The 21,875-nt window shown below is 35.1% G+C and overlaps 1 protein-coding gene across 2 annotated transcripts; it reads left to right on the top strand.

Moving 5' to 3' along the window:
- Window positions 1-5,754: 5,754 nt before the first annotated feature.
- LOC143389164 (vacuolar protein sorting-associated protein 37A-like) lies at window positions 5,755-7,280 on the top strand. 2 transcript variants are annotated; one of them, XM_076842409.1, is made up of 2 exons: window positions 5,755-5,948; window positions 6,024-7,280. In XM_076842409.1, the coding sequence occupies exons 1-2, from the start codon at window positions 5,824-5,826 to the stop codon at window positions 6,949-6,951; spliced, it is 1,053 nt and encodes a 350-aa protein (XP_076698524.1). In that variant the 5' UTR covers window positions 5,755-5,823; the 3' UTR covers window positions 6,952-7,280. The 2 variants fall into 2 exon arrangements, with proteins under 2 accessions (XP_076698524.1, XP_076698523.1); XM_076842408.1 differs by having other exon boundaries at window positions 5,755-6,979; window positions 7,019-7,280.
- The last annotated feature ends 14,595 nt before the right edge of the window (window positions 7,281-21,875 follow it).

The raw sequence follows: 21,875 nt of genomic DNA, 5'->3' as shown, positions 1-21,875 counted from the left end.
CTCTGCTAAATCAAAGTGTGCCAGTTTCCTTCTTGCCAAACAGCACAATAAAGCCCTCAGCAAAAGGAATAAAGACTACTGAGAAATAACTGATGAGGCTTTTAATGTCAATAAATGTCATTTTGTGCATCAGTGTTGTGAAAATTTTCTTTTCACAAATTGAAGAAGGATTTTATAAACTCCTCTGTGAAAGGATGGGAATTTAGAGTTGGCATTAGTGGACCCTGTAATAAAAGAAATTCTCCTTCAAGTTCTCCTTGAAGTGAAGAATGACACTGGAACTTTTGGTTTGGTAATATGTGGATTATGGATGTCTTTCCTTTGTACCACTAATTTGTGTGTCATCTTCTTTCTCTGTTTGCAAATATCCTATTGGGAGAAAAAGGAAGTGGAAAAGAATTGAGAAATTGCCTTTTAGATTCATTAGACATTGCATGATTAAAGATTTGCAAGGTGCTGTGAAAATACATTTAGATTTCTGACAATTTTGTAAATGAAGCTCAACAAGTATGCACCAGAGTACGGATCAAACACTTGTGAGGAAGCTTTTACACAGCTGACAGGTCCTGCTAATGAATCCTGGATTGGAACAATATTTAATTTGGCTGTTCCTTATATATAGCAGGTAAGAATCAGCCAATAGCATGAGGTCAGAGATGCCATTTATTTAGCATATTGTCTTTATTACAGCTTGCAATATATTCTACCTTAAAATATGGTGCTATTCAGTGTATGCTTATTTGTAAAAAAATCATTGTGCCATCTCTTAAAGGATTAGAATGTTAAGTGGTATTTATGAAAGAAGAAAACATTTTATTAATTGTTGGCTAAGCCTTCTCTTTTTTTTTGAACTGTAAAATTTGTACATAACAAATTATTCTAGTTAGTCTCATAGACTGCCAAGAGCAAACACATTAAACTCAAAATATTATTTCACATATTTAAAGAACACAAAGGTTAGGATTAGGCTTCTTTATTGAGGAAAGAGTAATTCTATGGAGTCCCAGAATGAAGCAAGGTTTATAACTGATGGTTATAAAGAATGGTAAATAGTAACTTGTATGTTTAAGGGACAGTTTGTAAATTTGTGTCTATACATTGACTTAACAGTTTGGTCTTGTAGATCCCCAGGGACTAATGCTAATACGTAATAAGAAAACACATTTATGCAAATAATTTGCCTAATTAGTTTTCAATAATTTAGTCAACGTTCATAATTTGCATGTTTTTTCCATCTAGAGGAAAATTAAGATACATAAAACATAGGTAATCTGTTAGCAAAATCCTTCACTAAAGATATGGTGTTTAAAATGACAAGTTAACAAGCCCTCAACACTTTGCAGATCTTATGGTCAGCAAGAGATAGCAAGAAAATTCTTCTTACCAGAATTATATTTCTGATACAAAGAGCCAACTCCATATCAGAGAACCATGTATTTTATTTTACGATTAGAAAGGAAAAAAGTCTAAATATTTACACAGTTCTGCTCATCAGACATAAGCCCAGAAACTCAAGGCATGAGCAACACAGTCATTACTCTTAGTATTTTTTTTCTTTCATATTAATTAAAGGTAAAAGTTTTAGTTTTTAAAAAACAAACATTTTGGTTATTGTTAATATTTTTATTTTGTTATGGTTATCAGTTTTTTTATTATACCTGATTAAACACATGAAATAAATTTAGGGAAAGACTTCTTTTCCATATATTTAAAATTCTTCATTCTCTTCTATGTATCTTCCATGATCCAATTTTGTGATATGAGTTTAATAATAAAATATTTGTATTCTAAACTTTCTTATCAGTAGCCAATTTGTGACCTCACATTTTCTTTAAGTAATTAGAAGGATGTAATAAATATGATTAATTGATTACTTTCAAAATATATCAGCAGTTTCACTTTCTCTACAGAGAAGAAAATAGGAGTCTAACCCTGATATTTGGCTTCATAGTACGGTACTTGAGGTACTAGATCTTAAGTGAATTTGTCTGGTGAAAGTTCAAGTTTAACACAAATGCAATACTGAACAAAGAAATCTTCAAACTTTTCTTTTGACATCATTTTCAGGTATTTGAAGGGAAGATGGAAGGGATTTATAATTGGAGCTTAACATGGCTCATGATGTTTTGACTGTAAGCCCATGTAAGGCTACTGATGTCACAAAATGCTTTAGACATTAAAATGCATTTTGCACACTTTATATCATTATAAGCAACAAAAAAATTTGCCTCTTACTTTAAAGAGAACCTAGACCCACACAGTCTAACATCAAATGTCAGAGCACCACAGAGACTAGAACTCAGATCTTTTAAACTCCAATCCCTTTCTTTCTCAACCAAAATCAAAGTGTAGCTTCCCAGAGCAACTACATTAATATTTAATAAAATATTGTCTTATGACAGTGAAGTACTATCAGAGTTTTGTTTTATAACAAGTATCTCAGAACTCAAAGTACATCGTGTAAACGTTTTCTTTCAATACTAGGTAGGACCCCATGGGAGGCTGAAGACATGTTCCAGTAATGGTTTATGTGCACAGAACATTTTTGTAATTCTTATTTTGGAATTGCCTTTAGAGCCTATGGCATTTTCTTTTCAACTCACCATTTTTAAATCTTGGTTTGTAAAGTATAATGAAATTATTTTCAATAATTAGAAATCATATAAAGGTAAAATCTGGGAGTGAAGAAAATGTTTAGACTTGGTATTTTTATTTTGACTTTCAAATTTTGAACGTAATTTTAAGTGAATGGTGTTATCCGAAGGCAATTTTAGGAGAAATATTTTTATGTAGTCTTAATCACATCAATATAACATTCAGGGCTAGGCTCCTATCTCTTTTTGGGTAGAAAGAGTAAAGCTGCTGATGTAAGTATTTTTAAAAGTATTAAATTAATCATATTGATTACAGGCTTCTAATTACTTTAATGGAAATATCAGTTCACAGATTGGCTACTGAAAAGAAACATTAAGGTATGTCTACCTTAAATGACAGCTTCGTTTGGATTCTTAAGGACTTGAAAAGTCATCTAGAATCTCATTTTATCAGGCTATATCTATATAACATGTTTTATATCTGAATATATATAACATATGCAGAATATGTATAACATATGCTTTATATCAAAATATGTGTAACATGTGCATAGAAATAGACACATTAACACATCTTGTATTCCATTTTAATGAAGTGTGAGTGTGGCCAACTTCAATCCAAATCATTCAGCTCTCCTATATAATTTAGATATTACCTAAACCCTTCCCAAAGGAATAACCTGTCACTGAGTGATTGTGAAGTAGTATGTGAGAATGTCCAGCTGCCAACCTATGATGCTGGGGATATCCAGCCTGGCTATGGGCCAGATCACCAGAGCAATAGCCACTGTTTGAGAATGAACCAGGCTACAGTTGATCCTTTATTACTTCAGCTACAAATTCTGCTGTACATTAGCACACTTATCCCTACTTCTCTCCCCAAATTCAAAAGCTATATGCTCTCCAAAAAAACAACTTGGGAGAGTTCAATTATTATAAAACAATTTTAAAATGATTGTGCCTCTGGAATTTATTTTTATTGGTAATTTTCTTCTTCTTTCCTCTCTTCCTTTTTTTCTCTGCTGTGAGCTGTCTCTCTTCCTCTCTCCCTTCCCTTTTGATCACTGCTCCTATCAAAGCAAAAGGAAGGCAGAGATATGTTGAGGGGGTGGAGAGATGTGTGTACTAAGTTCTTACTCATATGAGGAAGGCTAAATTTGAAATAGCTTGAAAACAAAGAAAATAAATTTCAAACTATCAATTTAATTATATTATCATTTTGAAGAACTTTTAAAGCAGTTTGGTTATTATCATCAGGGTTTCTTCTCTGGTTTGGAAGGTGAAAGGTTAATCACTCATTTACTGAGATATGCAGCTTTCTTTCATTTTTCACTTACAATTACCTTCACTTGTTTTAAAATACAACCCAAACTCCAAAATGCATTGTAGTCATTCATTATTTTTGTCAATTAAAGTTTCTAAATCATAGATTTTAAGATAAAACACAAATAAGCATTAATTGATTTCAACCATTGAATGCCCACTTCCCAAAGAAATGAATGAGGCAGATTTACTTTTGAAAATCTGCTTTCCGTGGCAGCTGGAGCATTGGGACTCAGCAGATGTTAGTTTCTAAATGCTGGTATTCACTTCAGAAACTGACTCTGGATGTCGGTGTTGCCTCTCCCCAAGGAATAAAATGTTGACAAAGTGGTATCAATGCTAATGAATTTTTGACTGAAGTAATGGTAACTTCCTACAGCATTTGTGTTCTCTAAGCACTTCAGTGTGATGCAATGGTCCCCCTGATAGATCATGAAGAAGTCATTCATTTATAAATAACAACTTTGTACTTCCTTGGAGGTTTTCATACATAGATCCAATTTTAGATGGATATAATACAAAATTTTGTATACCTAAATTGTCTAAAAATACAATGTTCTTAATGAGGAAAAGTAAGGTTCACAATTGTAGAAAAACCAAATTATAAACACTATGGCAACAAGGCACTTATTTGAATTGCTTAAGAAATTACAAATCAACAAATTGTTTTACATATAGACTGTGCATTAATTCATTCCTGCATTAGTCCCCATTTTAGTCATCATCTCCTTAACACTTAGGTTACTATCCCAGGAGTGGTGTTATAAAGAGGTTGTTTTCATAGAAACTTTTCAATACATGGCCATTTCTTACTATGGGAAACCTAAACACTATGGATAAATCAGAATTTGATTCAATAACAGAAGAAATTCTGATGAGTAGTATATTATTCTTCTATCTGATATAATACACATGAACAACTAATTCTTTTGAAAATTGAAGAAAATGGATTTTTGCACTTGAGTATTATTATGATGATAGTAAGACATGTTCTCTAAATTGAAGTTTACTTTTAAAATCCTCAAAATAGATAGTTTCCTATAATGTATACTTCTAAATAATTCCTAAACTGTGGTAGAATCTTAGTCATTCAAATATTCTTTCAAAACTGCATCAATACATTTTGAACTGTTGTAAACATTTTCTTAAATATTCGCAAATGCAATTGTTTCATTAAAAAGCATTAAAAAAAAAGATTTAAGGATTGTTTTTGTCTAAATGTATGTGGCACTTATGATGATGTCCTAAAAAGCATTGAAAACCTTTATATAAAGCATGTTTTCAGGATCTGATCTCAAGTAAATGTCCTTTTTTCTTATTTTGGCAAGTTGACGTTAGTGTGATGAGGAGGATGGATGCACACAGATAGCGGAATAGACTGTTTTAAGGGGTCAGTGAAAGACAGTGAGATTTTTCTCTAGCTTATTCTTGCTCTTCACATACATTAAAAAGTAAGAGAATTTAGACAAGAAAGAATATTAGGCTTTGATGCTTTATTTTCAGAGGTGACTTGTAAGAAGAAAAGTGACACTATGTGATTTATTCTTATAATAAAATTGTACAGGGAACAAGAAGTACAAAAACTCAATCTGTTGGCCGAAGGCTAGGGTGGTGGAGTGCTGGGCGGTCAGCCTCCCTGACTGGCTGGTTTGGGCCTCTCGGCGGCGAAGGTAGGACTGCCTATCCCTGGCGGCACGTTGCCCCTCTCCAGCTAACTGCATTATAGCATGTCCCCCAAAACCCGGAGACCGCGAGATGGGCTTGCTTAGTGAAGATGCGGCCCCCCCAGCGTTTAGGCCACTCACGTCTCAGCCCGCTTCTCTGTCGCTGGAGAACGCCCGGGTTGAGCAGCTGGGAGAAGCAGGCCAGAGCCTTCTAGGGCCTTGGGCCCGGGGACCCAAGGAGGATGAGCTGGCTCTTTCCCCTAACCAAGAGCGCCTCCTCCTCCGCGATTGGTTCTCCTGGTGGCCTCACCAGCCTCCAACAGCAGAAGCAGCGCTTGATCGAGTCCCTCCGGAACTCACACTCCAGTATAGCTGAAATACAGAAAGATGTGGAATACAGATTGCCATTCACTGTAAACAATCTGACTATTAACATTAATATATTACTTCCTCCACAATTTCCTCAGGAAAAACCAGTGATCAGTGTTTATCCACCAATAAGACATCACTTAATGGATAAACAAGGAGTTTATGTTACTTCTCCATTAGTAAGCAATTTTACAATGCATTCAGATCTTGGGAAAATTATTCAAAGTCTGTTGGATGAGTTCTGGAAGAATCCCCCAGTTTTAGCTCCTGCTTTGACAGCATTTCCATACCTGTACAGTAACCCAGGAGGTATGCCTCCTTATGCTTCTCAGGGCTTTCCATTTCTTCCTCCATATCCTCCACAAGAAGCTAACAGGAATATCACTTCTTTGTCTGTTGCTGACGCTGTTTCTTCTTCAACAACAAGTTATACCACAGCCAAGCCTGCTGCTCCTTCATTTGGTGTCCTTTCAAGTCTGCCATTACCTGTTCCCTCAACGGACACTTCAGCTCCGATAAGTCAGAATGGTTTTGGTTATAAGATGCCAGATGTTCCTGATACATTTCCAGAACTCTCAGAATTAATTTTATCACAACTCACAGATATGAATGAACAAGAGGAAGCATTACTAGAACAGTTCCTGACTTTGCCTCAATTGAAACAAATTATTGCAGACAAGGACGACTTAGTAAAAAGTATCGAGGAATTAGCAAGAAAAAATCTTCTTTTGGAACCTAGCTTGGAAGCCAAAAGGCAGATTGTTTTAGATAAGTATAAATTACTTACACAAATGAAATCTACTTTTGAAAAGAAGATGCAAAGACAGCATGAACTTAGTGAGAGCTGTAGTGCAAGTACCCTGCAGGCAAGATTGAAAGTAGCTGCACACGAAGCTGAAGAAGAATCTGATAATATCGCTGAAGATTTCTTGGAGGGAAAAACTGAAATAGACAATTTTCTCAGTAGCTTCATGGAAAAGAGAACAATTTGCCACTGTTAGAAGAGCCAAGGAAGAGAAACTTCAACAGGTGATAGCAATGCACAGCCAATTTCATGCTCCACTATAGATTTTCCCAAAAACATGAACTGCCAAGAGAAAAATGAGACATAAAACTTAAGCACATTGTTTTATATTTATGATTTGCAAATTGGCATTTCATCATGGGGGCTGAATTCACAGATATACTATATAGATTGTATACAGAACTGAGACTGATTTTGTATAGATCAAAATACTTGCTATGATCTTTGCTTTGAGAAAATTTTCTGCACTATTTGCACTAAAAATGTTTATTTATTGTTGATAAACTATCATATATTTAAGTTCTGCTGCTATTCCTCTTATTATTGATTAAATGCCTATGTATGTAATTTCACCTACTTTTCAGTACTTTATAAAACTAATTTAAATTTGTAGTTTTAATTCAAAGCTGCCTCAGTTCTTTATCAAGAGTGGTGTGGTTTTTAGATTATTATCCTCTCAACCTTTTTTCAAGAAATTTTCAACTCTGGAAAGTCACCTTTTTTTTTCTTTCTGGATGATAAAACTTTTCAAGCGAATTTGTTTTTAAATATTCATAGTGTCAGAAACACCAGACCTGCCAATGTGCCATCTCAAGTAAGTAACTTTTACCTACAATAAATCAAAAAAGAGTAAACCAGCTCTTCATATATTGTTTTATTTTTAAAACTAAAGATACATTTAAGTTGCAAGACAGTTAAATAAATATTTTGCTTAAGAAAATGACTGGTTTCATTTAAACCAGTCCAAAAAAAACTTTCAGGCTAATTCTTAAAAAATAAGTATCTGATGGGTTTGTGGTTAGATGGGTATGCTTTCCAAATTCCTAATGTTAAAAACAATCGTTTTGTTAATAAAAATAATCTAGACAAACAAAAATCAATAAATTTTTTTCATTTTTATGTGAATTCAATTTTCTTGAGAAAAGTTTTATAGGAACTATTAAAAGTACTATTTAGTTTTTAAGCAATCCAAGTTTTTAATGAATTTCCTCTTTATTTGTACTGTGTTCAGTAATTTGCTTCTATGCCATGTCACCAAATGAACATATTTCATAAGTAGCCCTAAATGATTCTAAAGGGAGAAAATTTTGAACTCTAACTGAGGCTCAATAAACTAGTATCTAAATCACGAAAAAAAAACTCAATCTGTTATTGTTACATTATTTACATCTGTACATGTTGTGTTCTTTATTCTGAATGCAGGATTTGAGCTTCAAAATTGGAATATAGAACCTTCATAAAGATTTACAGAATCATCTTCAAACAAGTAACTTCTTTATTTAATGGTAATTATAAGGTTCAAAAACATACTTTCCCTTCTTTTGTAGCATATTTTCTCAGTAGATAGCTCTGTGTGTACTGACATTAAATCATCCTGCTGTCCTTCAAAATACATTATAGATTCCTTAAGTTTTGAAAAGTGGAGATCTACTTAGCTGTATATTTAGTGCCTTTAAAATTGAAAAGACCTAGATATGATTTTAAGTATTTTCTAAAACTCATAAAATACCTTTAAAATGTTAAGTGCTATTCAAAATAATATGTGAGATTAAACTGCTGCTGCTTTTTTTTTGCTCATGTGAACTGTTGTCAAATTAAATGCAATGCTTTTTTTATAAACACAAATTAGCACACTTGCCTTTCTAATGTTTGAAATGATTCAAAAGCATTTGAATCATCTTTGACCCACTTCATTACAAGGGAGGAAAGAATTTTAAAAGGAAATTAAGTTGGAATTAATTATATTTTAACATACATGTTTGAAAGTTTTCTTATGAAAAAAAGTACTTTTTAATGCTATGAATAAGGGATTATCCTTTCCCTCAAAGTATTTGCATTCTTATAGAAGAGTTTCAAGCATTAAAAATTCTGGCTTTGTACTAGGCAAAATACATACAGAAGTATTTCTGGGAAAACAGATTTTTTTTCACCATGTTAAATTGCAGAAAATTCTTGAGTAGGAAAGTCTTATAGACTGTATAAGCATATATGCAAAAGTCTATTAGCATAGAGGTGATAATTTTAATTTTAAGTAGATTAATATACATGTAGTTTCATATCCAGAAATGACACTGAATTCTGTGTCCAGGGCTCCCACCCCAAACCCATCAGAATATAAATTTTGTGGGCCATATATTAGAATAGATACTTTTACCATAAAGGCAAATGACTATAAGCTCAATTAATATCACCATGAAATTTGTACAAAAGGATCTTTGTAGAGCATAGATTATTTGGGGTGGTCATGTGACTAAGGGGACTGTCTCCTTTGCTTGCTTCCTGGATTAGTTTGACTCTACTCAGGATACTCTACTTCCTTTATGTCTTCCTATAAACTTTTTTGTTTCCTGCTACTCTAATATATAAAAAGATTAGCTTCTTAGTAAATGCTCTCAAATCTAGTCCTAGTAAACCAAGAAGTTTAGTTTCTTTGTTTATTCCATTGATATTCCAGTAAATTGGCAAGTTCTTCTTTAATACTCTCTGCATTGAGTGACAACGTCCCTGCTTCTGATGTAGGAGAACGTGGCTAGAGGTGCGTAAAACAGCACTGTACAATTCTGTGAGCTTCTCCAAAAGAGGAAATGAGTGTAACGCAAGCTTTATTTATTGGGATTTAAGTTATAAGTTCTGGAACAGAAAAGGCAGTTAAATAGACTGACACCTGATACTTACACTTGGATTCCAAGTTAATGTCACCTTTGTTTTCACAATTGCTGATATATAGGACTGTTAACCAGGAATTGAATGGACTAAAAACTAATTTCATATTGGAGTCTGACTGATCTTGACATAATAACATCTTTTTGTTTCTTGGTGTTGGCTTTTACCAGAGATACTACACGCAGCAATTTAGCAACTAACCTCTGAGTTTTCTAATCTACTTTGGGATCAGATCATACAAGGTTGAATATATAGCACTGGGTATACATGGCTGCCTGATGGGCAATGAGCACCATCCTGGGACATCATATGAGAGGAAGCCAGGGGAAGGTTGTTCTGATAGTAGGGATTTCCTTCCCAGGTAGTATGAAGGAAGCTGTGAACTTGCTTTTTGGAGATGTATCATTCCATCTTAGGACTCCAGTATCATTGAGTAAATTACTTTTTTCTGTTGCACAAATAGTAGTTCAGAGGATTAAATAAGTTAATACAATTAAAGATAAATCTTTCTACAAAATTCTAAAGAGGTAGACTGATTTTTCTGTGATAGGTGAATTAATTCATTCAGGAAGTACAATTTAAAATGAGCTCTACCCCTTCTAAGTACATCATTGTAAGTATTGGTGATGTAGCCTGGAGTTGAGTATTTGCTCCCTTTATGTAATATTCCAAAGATCTGGGTGGAAGTACAGCCTTGAGTTTCTTTATCCCTTTAAAATCATGCATGATGCTTAGTTATCAGATACATTGATAGGAAACAGTCGATACAAGAGGAAAACCCAGAACGTGATATTTAAATATAAAATATTTAAATTGCCCATGATTGTCCTCTCTCATTTTTTAAATGTGCATGAGCATTCTGTGGCCTGAGAGTTAGACTTCAAATCTCATTCAATATATTGTAAAATATACTGTCATTGAAACCAGAGTTCATCTATTATTTACATTATCAAATTAACATTTTTTGGTCTGGTGATTAATCCAATACCATATTAACACCTAAACTTTTCAGTGGTTGCAAAGATTATAATAACTAAGTAAAGACTCAATTTTTTATTTCATTTTTAAAATTTTTAAAATTTCTTTTTTAAATAAATGATAGCAGAAAACATTACAATTTTTATTGCACATATACAGCACAATTTTTCATCTCAACTTGTATATAAAATATGTTCACCATAATTTGTGTCTTCATACATCTACTTTGGATAATGATTTCCACCACATTCCACCATCCTTGATAACCTCCTGCCTCTTTCCTTCTCCTCCTACCCCACTGTCCTATCTAGAGTTCATCTATTCCTCCCATGCTCCCCCTCCCTATCCAACTATGAATCGGCCTCCTTATATTGGAGAAAATATTTGGCATTTGTTTGGGGGGATTAGCTAACTTCACTTAGCATTATCTTCTCCAATACGATCCATTCACCTGCAAATGCTATGATTTTATTCTCTTATTGCTGAGTAATATTCCATTGTGTATATATGCCACATTTTTTGTCCAATCATTTACTGAAGGGTCAATTCAATTATTTTAAAAAAGCCCAATGGTCTTGCATGTTGTGTTTCTGATCTGCAGAGACAAAAACCTGTTATGATTCAGGTTTCCCTGCAGTAGGTACTTTGGAGGTCATAAACATATAGACGAATAAATCTTCTAGTTTCAAATCTACTTATTTCCATTACTAATAATTTTAAAAATTTAACAGCTCAGAATATGATAAGTAGTCATTACAAAATGGTAGTACTAAATTCACCATGTATATTTAGATTACTTTCACTGCATATTTAAGTTAATTTTTCCTAAGAGAGTAGCATTCAGCTGATTAGGTTTAGTGTTTATGGTTGCAACTCTAATTGCATGTAATGTGTGTTTCAATGAATATTCCTTGATATTGCTACCAAACTTCATGCTCATTCCTGAAGTGTGATTTACAAAGCTTAATGTATCAATACTTCTTCTGAAGGATTATTTATGTGTTTTCTGTTTTATGTGTATAATTTTTCTTTTATACTAATGCATTTTATTTATTTCTGTATTTGTGTTGTTTTCTATTGATTTTTGAAAAGAATAAAGTATTCCTTAGCAACACTTTTATGACAAATAAAGGAAAGGGATCTTATGAACTGTACTGGGAAGGCTGAGTATCAAAGTCTGGGCAGGTTCAGGTGTTTCCAGTGACCAAAGACAGAGAGGAAGTTCCCAAGGGGCTGAGCATCAAAGCAAGTGATCTTGTGGCCATATTTGAGTCAGTGATTTTTTTGAGTTTCTTACTGGAAGAGAAAAAATATTGTAGCAATAGTAATGGATTTGTATTATCATTCAACATAGAATTAAATGTTCTTAAAGTTCATTTGTTTTTTATTTATGACAGTAGAATATATTTTAACATATAAAAGCAGAGTACAATTTCCCATTCATTTGGTTGTACATGATGTGGAATTACATTGGTCGTGTATTCATCTTTGAAGATAGGAAAGTGATGTCAGATTCATTCTAGAATCTTCCCTATTCCCATTCCCCCTCCCTTCCCTTCATTCCCCTTTATCTAATCCAAAATACTTCTATTCTCCCCCTACCCTAATGTGAGTTAGCATACACATATCAGAGAGAACATTTGCCCTTTGTTTTTTTGTTTTTTTTTTGGGGGGGGGGACTGGCTTATTTCACTTAGCATGATAGTCTCTAGTTCCATCCATATATTGGCTAATGCCATTATTTTATTTCTCTTTATGGCTTAGTAATATTCCATTGTGTATATATAATACATTTTAAGAGTTTATTTTTAAAAGCTCTGCTTGTGGTGATTCTTCTGGAATTCCCATTTAAAGCCTGAGGGTAGGTTCCAGGTATACATTTAATAGAGTGGCCCTGACATGATATGCCTTACATTTTTATTTCAAGAAACATAAACTGTTTAAAAGTTAACATCTCACAATGCCTCCCCTAAAGTTTTTTAAATTGATAGATTTTTTAAATACCTTCATTTTGTTTATTTATATTTATGTGGTGCTGAGGACTGAACACAGTGCCTCACACAGGTGAGGCAAGCGCTCTACCACTGAGCCACAACCCCAGCCCCAAAATTGATAGATTTTAAGAAGTACAACTTATTCCCAATTAAGAAAATTCATGTCATTGGATACAGGTAAAATTCCTTTATTTAAAGAGACACTTTTTATTGTTGTTTACTTTCAGGACAAGTTTAACTGTAATTAAATATCCATTCAATTTTAATGCCTTGAACATGACTATCTTTTTGCACCAAAATATTTTCCTCTTTAATTAGGGGTTATAAGTTTACTTATTTGGATTCCCCATTAAAAAAGTACTCTCAATTATAGCTTTTGACCAGAAATGCATATCTAAGGCATTGTTACTGAGATGTATTTGGACTGACATGGTCCAACAAGAATCATATTCTTGCAATTTTTAAAATGATCTATTATTTTTTATTAGTTGCTCATGACAATGCAATGATCTTGACATATCATACATTTTAATCAAAAGGGGTATAATTTCTCATTTTTTCCAAGTGTACAGGTTGCAGAATCACATGAGTTATATGGCCAGGTATATATATACAGCAACACTAGTGACTATTTTATTCTTCTGCCTTTCCTATCCCCCCTTCCCCTCCTCTCTCCTCCCATCACCTCTCTCTACACAATCAAATGTGACACATTTCTCTTCCCCCCCTCACATCATCATACATGTATTTTGTATAATGATGAGGGTCTTCTTCCACCTTTCGTGCAATTGATACAGGTGAAATTTCTAACAAAATTGGATTTGACTGTTTACTTTGTTGCCATCAAAATTAAATTTGTATTTTCTAAAATTAAGAGTTAGTATGTTTCATATAAAAGCAGATTGCTGAGTATGCATTCTAAATAAAAAACATGCTATAATATTAATTTTCACTTTTTTTTCAAAATCGTTCTTAAGAAACTTTCTACTCCACATTTATCCAGTTAAATGTTAAAAAGTAAAAAATAAAAAAAAACACAAAAAACTATCTCTATATAAGCTTTCACTCCACATTTTGCTTGTTCATGGACTCTAGGGACCATAGATAGAGCTGACTTATAGCATTCAGATGCTGGTGCCTTCCAGCCTCATTGGCACCTTCTCATTCTGTCAGTCATGGGGGCTGTAGGTGCAGACCTAGATATCAGAGCCATGATCTTGGCAGAGGTGGTTGAAATTGACTAGAAAATTATACCAGTGTTTTTTTTCTTTTCTAATTCCCCAAGTGCTTGCAAAAATGCTCTTTTCCAGGAAAGGACTGCTTTGTTCATAATGCAGATGCTGAAATTGTGAGCTCTAAAGCTGAAAGTGGCCACGTGCATTTGTGATCCCATTTGAGACAGTGGAAATTGTAAACTTCTTTGATTGCAACTGAATCAAAAGTGGCATTGAGAATGCAGTATCAATTTTTGTTTTTGCAAAACAAAAGTAGATAGAGACATATGGAACTGATTTGATTGTTCCTCTTTTCCTTGTAATTCTCAGCCTTACCAATGCCATTGAATATGTGTCCACAGAACATGGACTGCACTCATCTGCCTTCATTTACCTTTATCTAATGCAAAGTACTTCTATTCTCCCCTTACCCCATTGTGAGTTAGCATAAGCTAATCTGTTTTATGCATTCTGTAGAAACTGTACTTTGAATTTTGTATTTTAACATTTTTACCTCATATGTTTGTGGATCCAGGAAAATATTTGCCTAATACTTCCAATACTAGTCATTGCCAAGCATTTTATAAACTCTTGTTAACACTAAGATACTTATTTCTCACTTCCATACAGTTAGTAGTATATACATTTATGTTATGGGCATCAGGAAGATAAATAAGAAAATAAAAATGATTAGATAAGGGAAAATATTTAAATTTGTCCGTAAGATACTAAATAGCTTTTTACAACATGAATATTTACAATTTCAATTCTGAAATTTCCCAAATAGTGTATGATATAAAATTTATTGGCTTTTAATTCAAGAAATGTTTTTTAAAAACTTAAAAGAGTAAATGATAATTTAAAATATCTGAAAGTATGTCAATCTCTGATACAAATCAGAATATTACTAAATATTCAATGTGAATCTTACCCTCATATTTTTTTCCATAGAACCTAGGTTTGTTTTCTGTTTTGTTATGTTTTGTTTTTTATTTTTCATTATTATGCACAGGCAGATGCCTAATGGAACTGGCCTATGTTCCATCAAGTAGGTCAATTCAAATCACAGCAAAGGGACTTGCAAACTAGATTTCTATAAGATGAATGAAATACAGGGATGATTTTGCCTTTGCACATCAGATATTTAATTCTATTTACTTTTTTAAAAATTTTAGACCTATGAGGGCAAAGAAATTTTTTATTTTTAAGCTAACATTATGTTTTGTCCTGAGATAAAAAGGGTTTTTTTGTTTGTTTGTTTTTAACCCTGCAAGATGCACTATGGGTATGAAGTGCTGTGGACAGGCCAAAGGTAAAAATGTCTGTTTTCAATATGTTCATGTGCTAGCACACAGCCCTTTCTTGGCAGTTACATAGCTTTATTTAGTCAGCTTTTACAAACTGCAAAATGGTAGCATGGGGAAGCACCTTGAATCAACAAGGTTTGTACAGAATCTTCCCTGGAGTAATTATATGGAAGGTAAACATTCATCTGCTCTTGTTCTTTTCTGTTCCTCCTCTAGTTTAAGAGCCTCCATATTCTCCATAAAGCTTAAGTTACCAGATGCGATAAACAGAATAAACCGGCCAGATTTGTTGTAGTCAGCAGCCTTTGGAGGGGCAGTGTTAGGTGTGACTTTGTCTCCAACTATGTCAAATTATAGAAGTACCCTCAGAATCTGGACTCTGCTGGACTCAGTTGCCTGTTTTGGATGGTTGAACACTTTCCAGGAATGCTTAGATTTATTAGTGTTGTTCCTTCCTTGCGAAATGGTATTTGGATGCACAGGACAGTCTCCTGCCCTTGTGGAACTGTATGATAGGAGGAGACATCATGGTACACATCAACTCCTCATGCTGGTCCTTGACTCTTGCTTGTGCTGAGGAAGTTTGCCTGGCCTTAACCCTGAAGACTAATTAATTACATCTTCTCCTGAAGCCTGTGGTGGACTTTCTAAGTGTTCCCAGGGAGCAGTCATCATCCTGTGCTGAATGTGTCCCATGTCATTTGGCTTTTTGCTGATGGTGTGGCCTCCCTGAAGTTTGTGACTTTCATTTATGGCCTGAGCAGAAAGTCAGGGCCTGGATTATGTTTACTTTGCCGCTGTCATGTTGAACTTCTGTTTAGATTCTGTTAGACTCAGCTTACTTCTTTGCCTCCTTTTGATGACCTTTTGATGGAAATTCTGAGTCACTCTGAGCCAGTGGAAAAAAGTACTGATTGGTTTGTCCTGGCAGGTTAGGCTCAGAACTGACCTATCAGCTCAGCTGCAGCAACTAGTCACTTTGTCCAGTGAAACCACAGAGGGCATGGAAAATGAAAGCTTTACATGACCAGGGAGTGTAAAACCAGGAACTTCAGACTTTCTCTGACTTGGCATGGTACAACATGTGAGTTTTCAGCTTTACTATGGTGTGATAGTGATTTGCATTCTGTAGAAACTGTACTTTGAATTTTATATTTTAACATTTCTTGGGCCACATGATCTTATATTAAGTTTGAACAACCTGTCCTCTATAGCATATTGTGGTATTTGATAGGTTAGGTGTACTTAATGCATTTTTCCATTTATAATGTTTTTAGATGATGGGTTCACCACTTTGCAATGCCATGTTAAGTGAAGAAATATTAGTATTTGGAAAAGGGTGGTAATGGCTGATGACCACTTTGCCCCTACAAGATCATATCCCTAAATTCCATAGGGAAACAAACCAAAAGCCTGCCTGTAAGTTTCTCATATTCCTCTGACTTTTATGATCTTCTGGGCCTTTGTTACTGAGCAAGGAATGTGTATTACTTTCCCACCATGTGTTAGGCATTTCTTTCTCCTGAGCAGCCCAAAGTCATCACATCCTACTTTCCTCTTTTCTGAATTGTTTATACTCTCCCTGGATTATCTGGGACTTAATAGTACAATGATCCCTGGCAAACAGCAATAACTAAAGGTGAGGAATGACAATTAGAGCAGCTTATTTCAAAATTATTTCTGTGTATATGATCGGTGTGGTTAGTATATCATGGTGACCACAATTTTTCCTTGAAAGTTTTCCAATTATCTTAGAGTAAGTAGTACCTAAGGCTCACTTGGTACCTTCCCAAATGTTGCTGGGAGGCCTTCTTGGGACCAACCACATTCTAACCTAGTTGGGTAGCAAATTCTATTTCTTTTCTTTTTCAAAATAACTATTCTTAATTTTTTAGCTTCTTATATTATTCCTGATACACTGCAGTACATTGAGAATATTAGTGTGTGCTCTCTTTATAAGCAAGGTGTCTTTGTTTACTTAACCTGTTTATGAATGAAATGCTTGTCCCAATGGAGGTATATTTTGCCCATGGCTTGCCATACTTTCAATGGCTCCTCATCCATGCACAAACAACTGCTTTGCCTCTTCTGGGCAATGAGAGATTCCCCTTTTTCCCATTCAGGGATCCTGGTAAAAGGCCTACCAACAAGGAGGGCCTTCATTCCTGGCCAAAGGCTGAGGTTGAATTAGCGACCTTTCATGAGGCAATTTGGTTCACTACAGTGCATGAATCCTTTTTAAATCAAAGCACATAGGATTCCTAAATAGCAGGTCTAATTTGTAGCATAGCAATTGCTACAGACTAATGGAATGTCTCATTTTGCTGAAAGTTAGTGGAGACCTTCCTGAGTAGGGGTTGACTATATTACTGTTTCTGGGACTCCTTCATCTCTCTTCCCCATAATCATTGAAGTTTGACTCCTATGATGTTGCTCCATGGAAATAAGGTCAAATATCACACTACGGGGACACATGCCCCCTCTTGGAATGTTCTTTACCAGTGGAATTCACCATTTGTGAAATTTGGACTTCCTCTATTTTGCATGTGTATTAGAGCAATATATATCCTATGACAGGGAATCTACTTGTGCCTCTTCTCTCCCAAGACCCTCACAGCACATTTACAAATTGCAGTTAATTAACCTATCATAGTATCCTTAAAGAAAATGTTTTTCCATCAATGGGATTTCTTTCCCAGAATCATTTGGCAGACCATACCAATAAATAGAGTATTTAGTTCTCATGAAATTATTTCTGAGGGTCTCACCCTTGAATTTCCTGCCATGGATGTATACTACATTTAATTTTTGAAAAAAAAATAGTGACTAACTAACTTCATTAGAAAAAGTAACAGAGAGCTTTCAGCATTTAGGGTATCTGGCCTCCTGCTTTGCTGGGCAGACTACTAATTGTTATAAGGACAACAAAGGGACATGCTACTGTTCTGATCTCCTGTGTGGCAATATGAAGTCTTATGTATTTTGGTAACTCAGAGGACCTCTGGAAGATGCACACAGATGCTTTCATTGACCCTGATCAGATCTCTGAATAACACCTCACAAATGTGAGGATTTTACATGATAAAATCAGCTTGGTGGCATAATTTATTCATGCATAAATTACATACTGTATATATTCAGATTGTCTATAGGCTTTCTAAGCAATTCTAACTTTATTTTTAATGTGAAAAGTTAGCAGAACTGTTTTAGAATTTGTCAGTAAAGAACTTCCAACAACTAAGACCTGAAAGCAACAGATCAAAACAGATCTTCAAAATGTCATGGTGCCTCTCTGGCCTCTTTCCTTTCAACTTGTTCAGGAGACTGTGCACATGAAAAAACAGAGTAACATACAATAGTGGTAATTTTTTTTTTATGTAGGAAGAGCTACATAAGTGTGTATCAAATGCCAAAAGGCACTGGAAGCTGTCGCTGGGGATTGTACCCACAACTCTTCAGGAAGCTAGTGGTGACCTCTCAAGCTGAGTTCCCAAACCAGGCTCCTTTGCCCACCATACAGCATGCCAGTCACTGAAATGAGTTTTGTAAAGGAGCAAGAGTTTATCCACAAGGTGGCCAAACATGAAGATGGGAAGCCTAAGTCTCATATTGACCTCCTGAGAACAGGGTTTGAGGACATTTATGGGATATGGAAACAGGGTATTTAAGGCATGGGCATGATTGGAGGTGAGGTAATCAGTGGTTTTTATAGGTGTAATTAACATTCATGGCTTTTCCTGGGTTGTGTGTTCAGAAAATGTCAGCATTAGCATGATATGAGGGTGGAGCTTTGGCCTTTTAACATCAATAGGACACACATTACATACCTGAACAGGCCCATGGAAAGAGTCCTTTTTAAAAAAACAAGCAAAAAACAAAACAAAACAAAATGAAAAACAGCCTTCTCATGCCTGAAAAGAAACCTAGGTAACGATTATCATTATAAAGCCTGTGCCAGAGTTACTGGCTACAGCAAGGCTAGTAGGAGACTAATATTATTTTGCTAAACTGAGTGACCTTCAGAGTTAGTGATTTTTAAAGGGAATGAAAAGAAGTAACTAAGCAAGGAGAATAGGGTCTCAGAGTCAGAGAAGTATAAAGGCTTGATTAGTTTAAGTGAGAGTAGGCTAGCTGTGTTTGCTATAGGCAAGTAATTGTCAAATTTAGGGTTCTTTCTTCCCTTGAAGACTTGGGAGAAAAATTCTTCTGATGATTAAGTTCTTGAGAATGACCTGAGTGGGGAATAGGAGGTTGACCTTGATGGAGCCTTTGTGCTTCAGAAGTTACATATTCACTATTGTAGGTCCTTCTTTTACTCCATGCCCAAGGGATGATTGTGGCCTATCTAGCAAGGGTTTGATTTTAAATATACTTTAATTGCCTCAGTATTACTGAAATTTAATGAACATCTCAGATTGACCAATATAAACATATTTTCAATTTATTTTTGAGTTGTTTATTTGCAGAGCCACTATAGAGTATGTATGCATTTCATTAGAAACTGTTTTACCATTAGGTTTCCGAGTGTGATTTTTTTTAATTATGGATGCACTTTTTGGGAAATTGCACACCAGCTCAGGCTTCTGGAAAATTTCAATAAGCATGGGGAAAGGAGTCAGAGCATACCTCCATGACTCTAGAGATAAGACCGCATTTTCTTCACCCTGGTAGCTAGAAAGCTTGCATATAGATAACTGGAATTGTTCACTGAGGAATCAAAGCTAAAGTAAATACTTTTGTAAATTCCAGGGTTATGTTCAAAATCTCAGGTGTAAATCCCAGAGATCTCTGAGAGAGTGAGCAAGTTGCATGCATCCAGCTGCCTGCATCTTTATGTGAATACTGCTTATTCTCTGCCCTCCAACTCACACTGATTATCTAGAAACACAAAAGAGACACCTGTGAATTCAGATGCAGTTAAGTGAGGAAACAAACAGAGCTGGTTCCTATGCCATTAGAAAAAATGTTAACAGTGATTTGGGGGAAAACTTACCTTGGCTACAGTTCCAATTTAGCATTTATTTGAGTGACATTGGGATGCCCTGAAGTTGGGCGAATCTTTTAATTTATCTGTGCTCTCATGCTTGTTAGTGCTTGCTTTGCAGGCACAAGGCCCTGGATTCAATCCCAGTACCACACACACACACAAAAATGAGAAAGCATTCACTTATTTTCACCTTTCAACTCTGAGTATTTTTTTTTCTCTTAAAAAAGCTGACACTCCAACAGTCTTTAGGGCAGTGTATTCACTGGGGCCACCAAAGCATTGATCAGTGTAATCATCTTTGGCCCGAATAATGAAGGCAGGGCAAGTCCTGAGCTTTTCACATGATTGTTGCTCGTTTAGTTTTCTTCATCATCTCATCTTCTTCTGCAAATTATTCAGTATTTTTTAGTTACCTCCTGAGGAACCTGTAGTAAAGCTGGCAATGACTGATGACTAAGTCATGGAATTGCTGCAAATTGCAGCACTTAGTGTGACCTCTTGATGTAATTGCCATGAGGGCAGCAATATCTGGTGCAGGCAGCCTGACTGTCTTTCATCAGGTGGTTGTACCTGGAGGGAAATTATTAGGCACTTCACACATCTTCTTATTGTATCTTCACACAATCCTAAAACAAACGTATCCTAATTTCTTATAGGGGGGAGCAATGTTTCTGTGGAAGATGGCTTCCCAGACTTTTGAAGCTTACTCTGTGCATTTGGGGCCCTGTGGACATGTTTTTATTTCTATAAATAGATTTTTGTTGTTGATGCTTTTGTTTTGTTTATTCTTCCAAGCTTTCTTTGAAGAGACTGAAGATGGTGAAGAGGAGGCAAGAGACAAGTAGCTAATGCTGTGGGCAGTGGGAGAGCTGTGGTGACAGAAATAGGTAGTTTACAAAATTTTAAAAAAAGTTGTGTTAATAAGATGTTCATTTCCTCTTACCCATGAAGAAATGCAAGATACAACAGTGTGCCACATAAAACATTTTCCAGAATCCTTGCATAGAACAGTATTTTCCCAAATGTACCATAGTAAAAACTGCTTTTCATTTTAAATTTGTGCATCTTGTTTGAAATTTCAGATTAAAATGTAAATAGCATATGAGATTTATGATATCACAGCATAGCAAGAGCATAAAACTAAAGAAAGAGAATTATGAAAGAAACAAAATAAATTAACATAGCTGAATGCCTGGGGGATGCCAGAACCCATGCTCTGTGTTTTTTGCATATTTATTCACCAAATCCTCCCATGGGCCCTGCTATGTAAGAATAAAGAAATTGTGTGAAATATGACACCAGTTGTACAGTGTAACATAGATCATTATGAAGTCACAGCCATCAGCTGCAGGATCCACACAAAAACTGCCTTGTCAGAGCCAGCATGGGGGATTCAGGTCAGAAATGCAATTGTGACTGTGAAGTTAAGATGATTCAGCACGGGGATCCTCTTCCTCATTGCACAGTGGAAGCAGTTTCTCTCAATGTAGGCAGGGGCATAAAATGACTAAACCCTTTCAGGGATGTTTCTATGAAATTAAGTCAGTGTCTAAAAGCATTTAGTGTATTTCAGTTCTCCAAGAAATGACAATGCAAAAGGATTGTTTTTTTGCAGGGCTATGGGCCTGTACAGGGCCTTGTGCATGCTAGGCAAGTACTGTACCACTGAGCTCTACTTCCAGCCCAGGATCAGTGCTTTAAGTTCCCTGAAGATACCATCTACACCACATGACACACCCACTGTTTTGAAATTAATC

This window comes from Callospermophilus lateralis, unplaced genomic scaffold (genome assembly GCF_048772815.1).
Source record: "Callospermophilus lateralis isolate mCalLat2 unplaced genomic scaffold, mCalLat2.hap1 Scaffold_250, whole genome shotgun sequence".
Taxonomy (NCBI): Eukaryota; Metazoa; Chordata; class Mammalia; order Rodentia; family Sciuridae; genus Callospermophilus; species Callospermophilus lateralis.
This window is presented reverse-complemented; position numbering and strand designations above follow the sequence as displayed.

Excerpts from the sequence above, each read along its gene's own strand:
- LOC143389164 (XM_076842408.1), top strand. The coding sequence starts at position 5,824 with ATGAGCTGGCTCTTTCCCCTAACCAAGAGCGCCTCCTCCTCCGCGATT.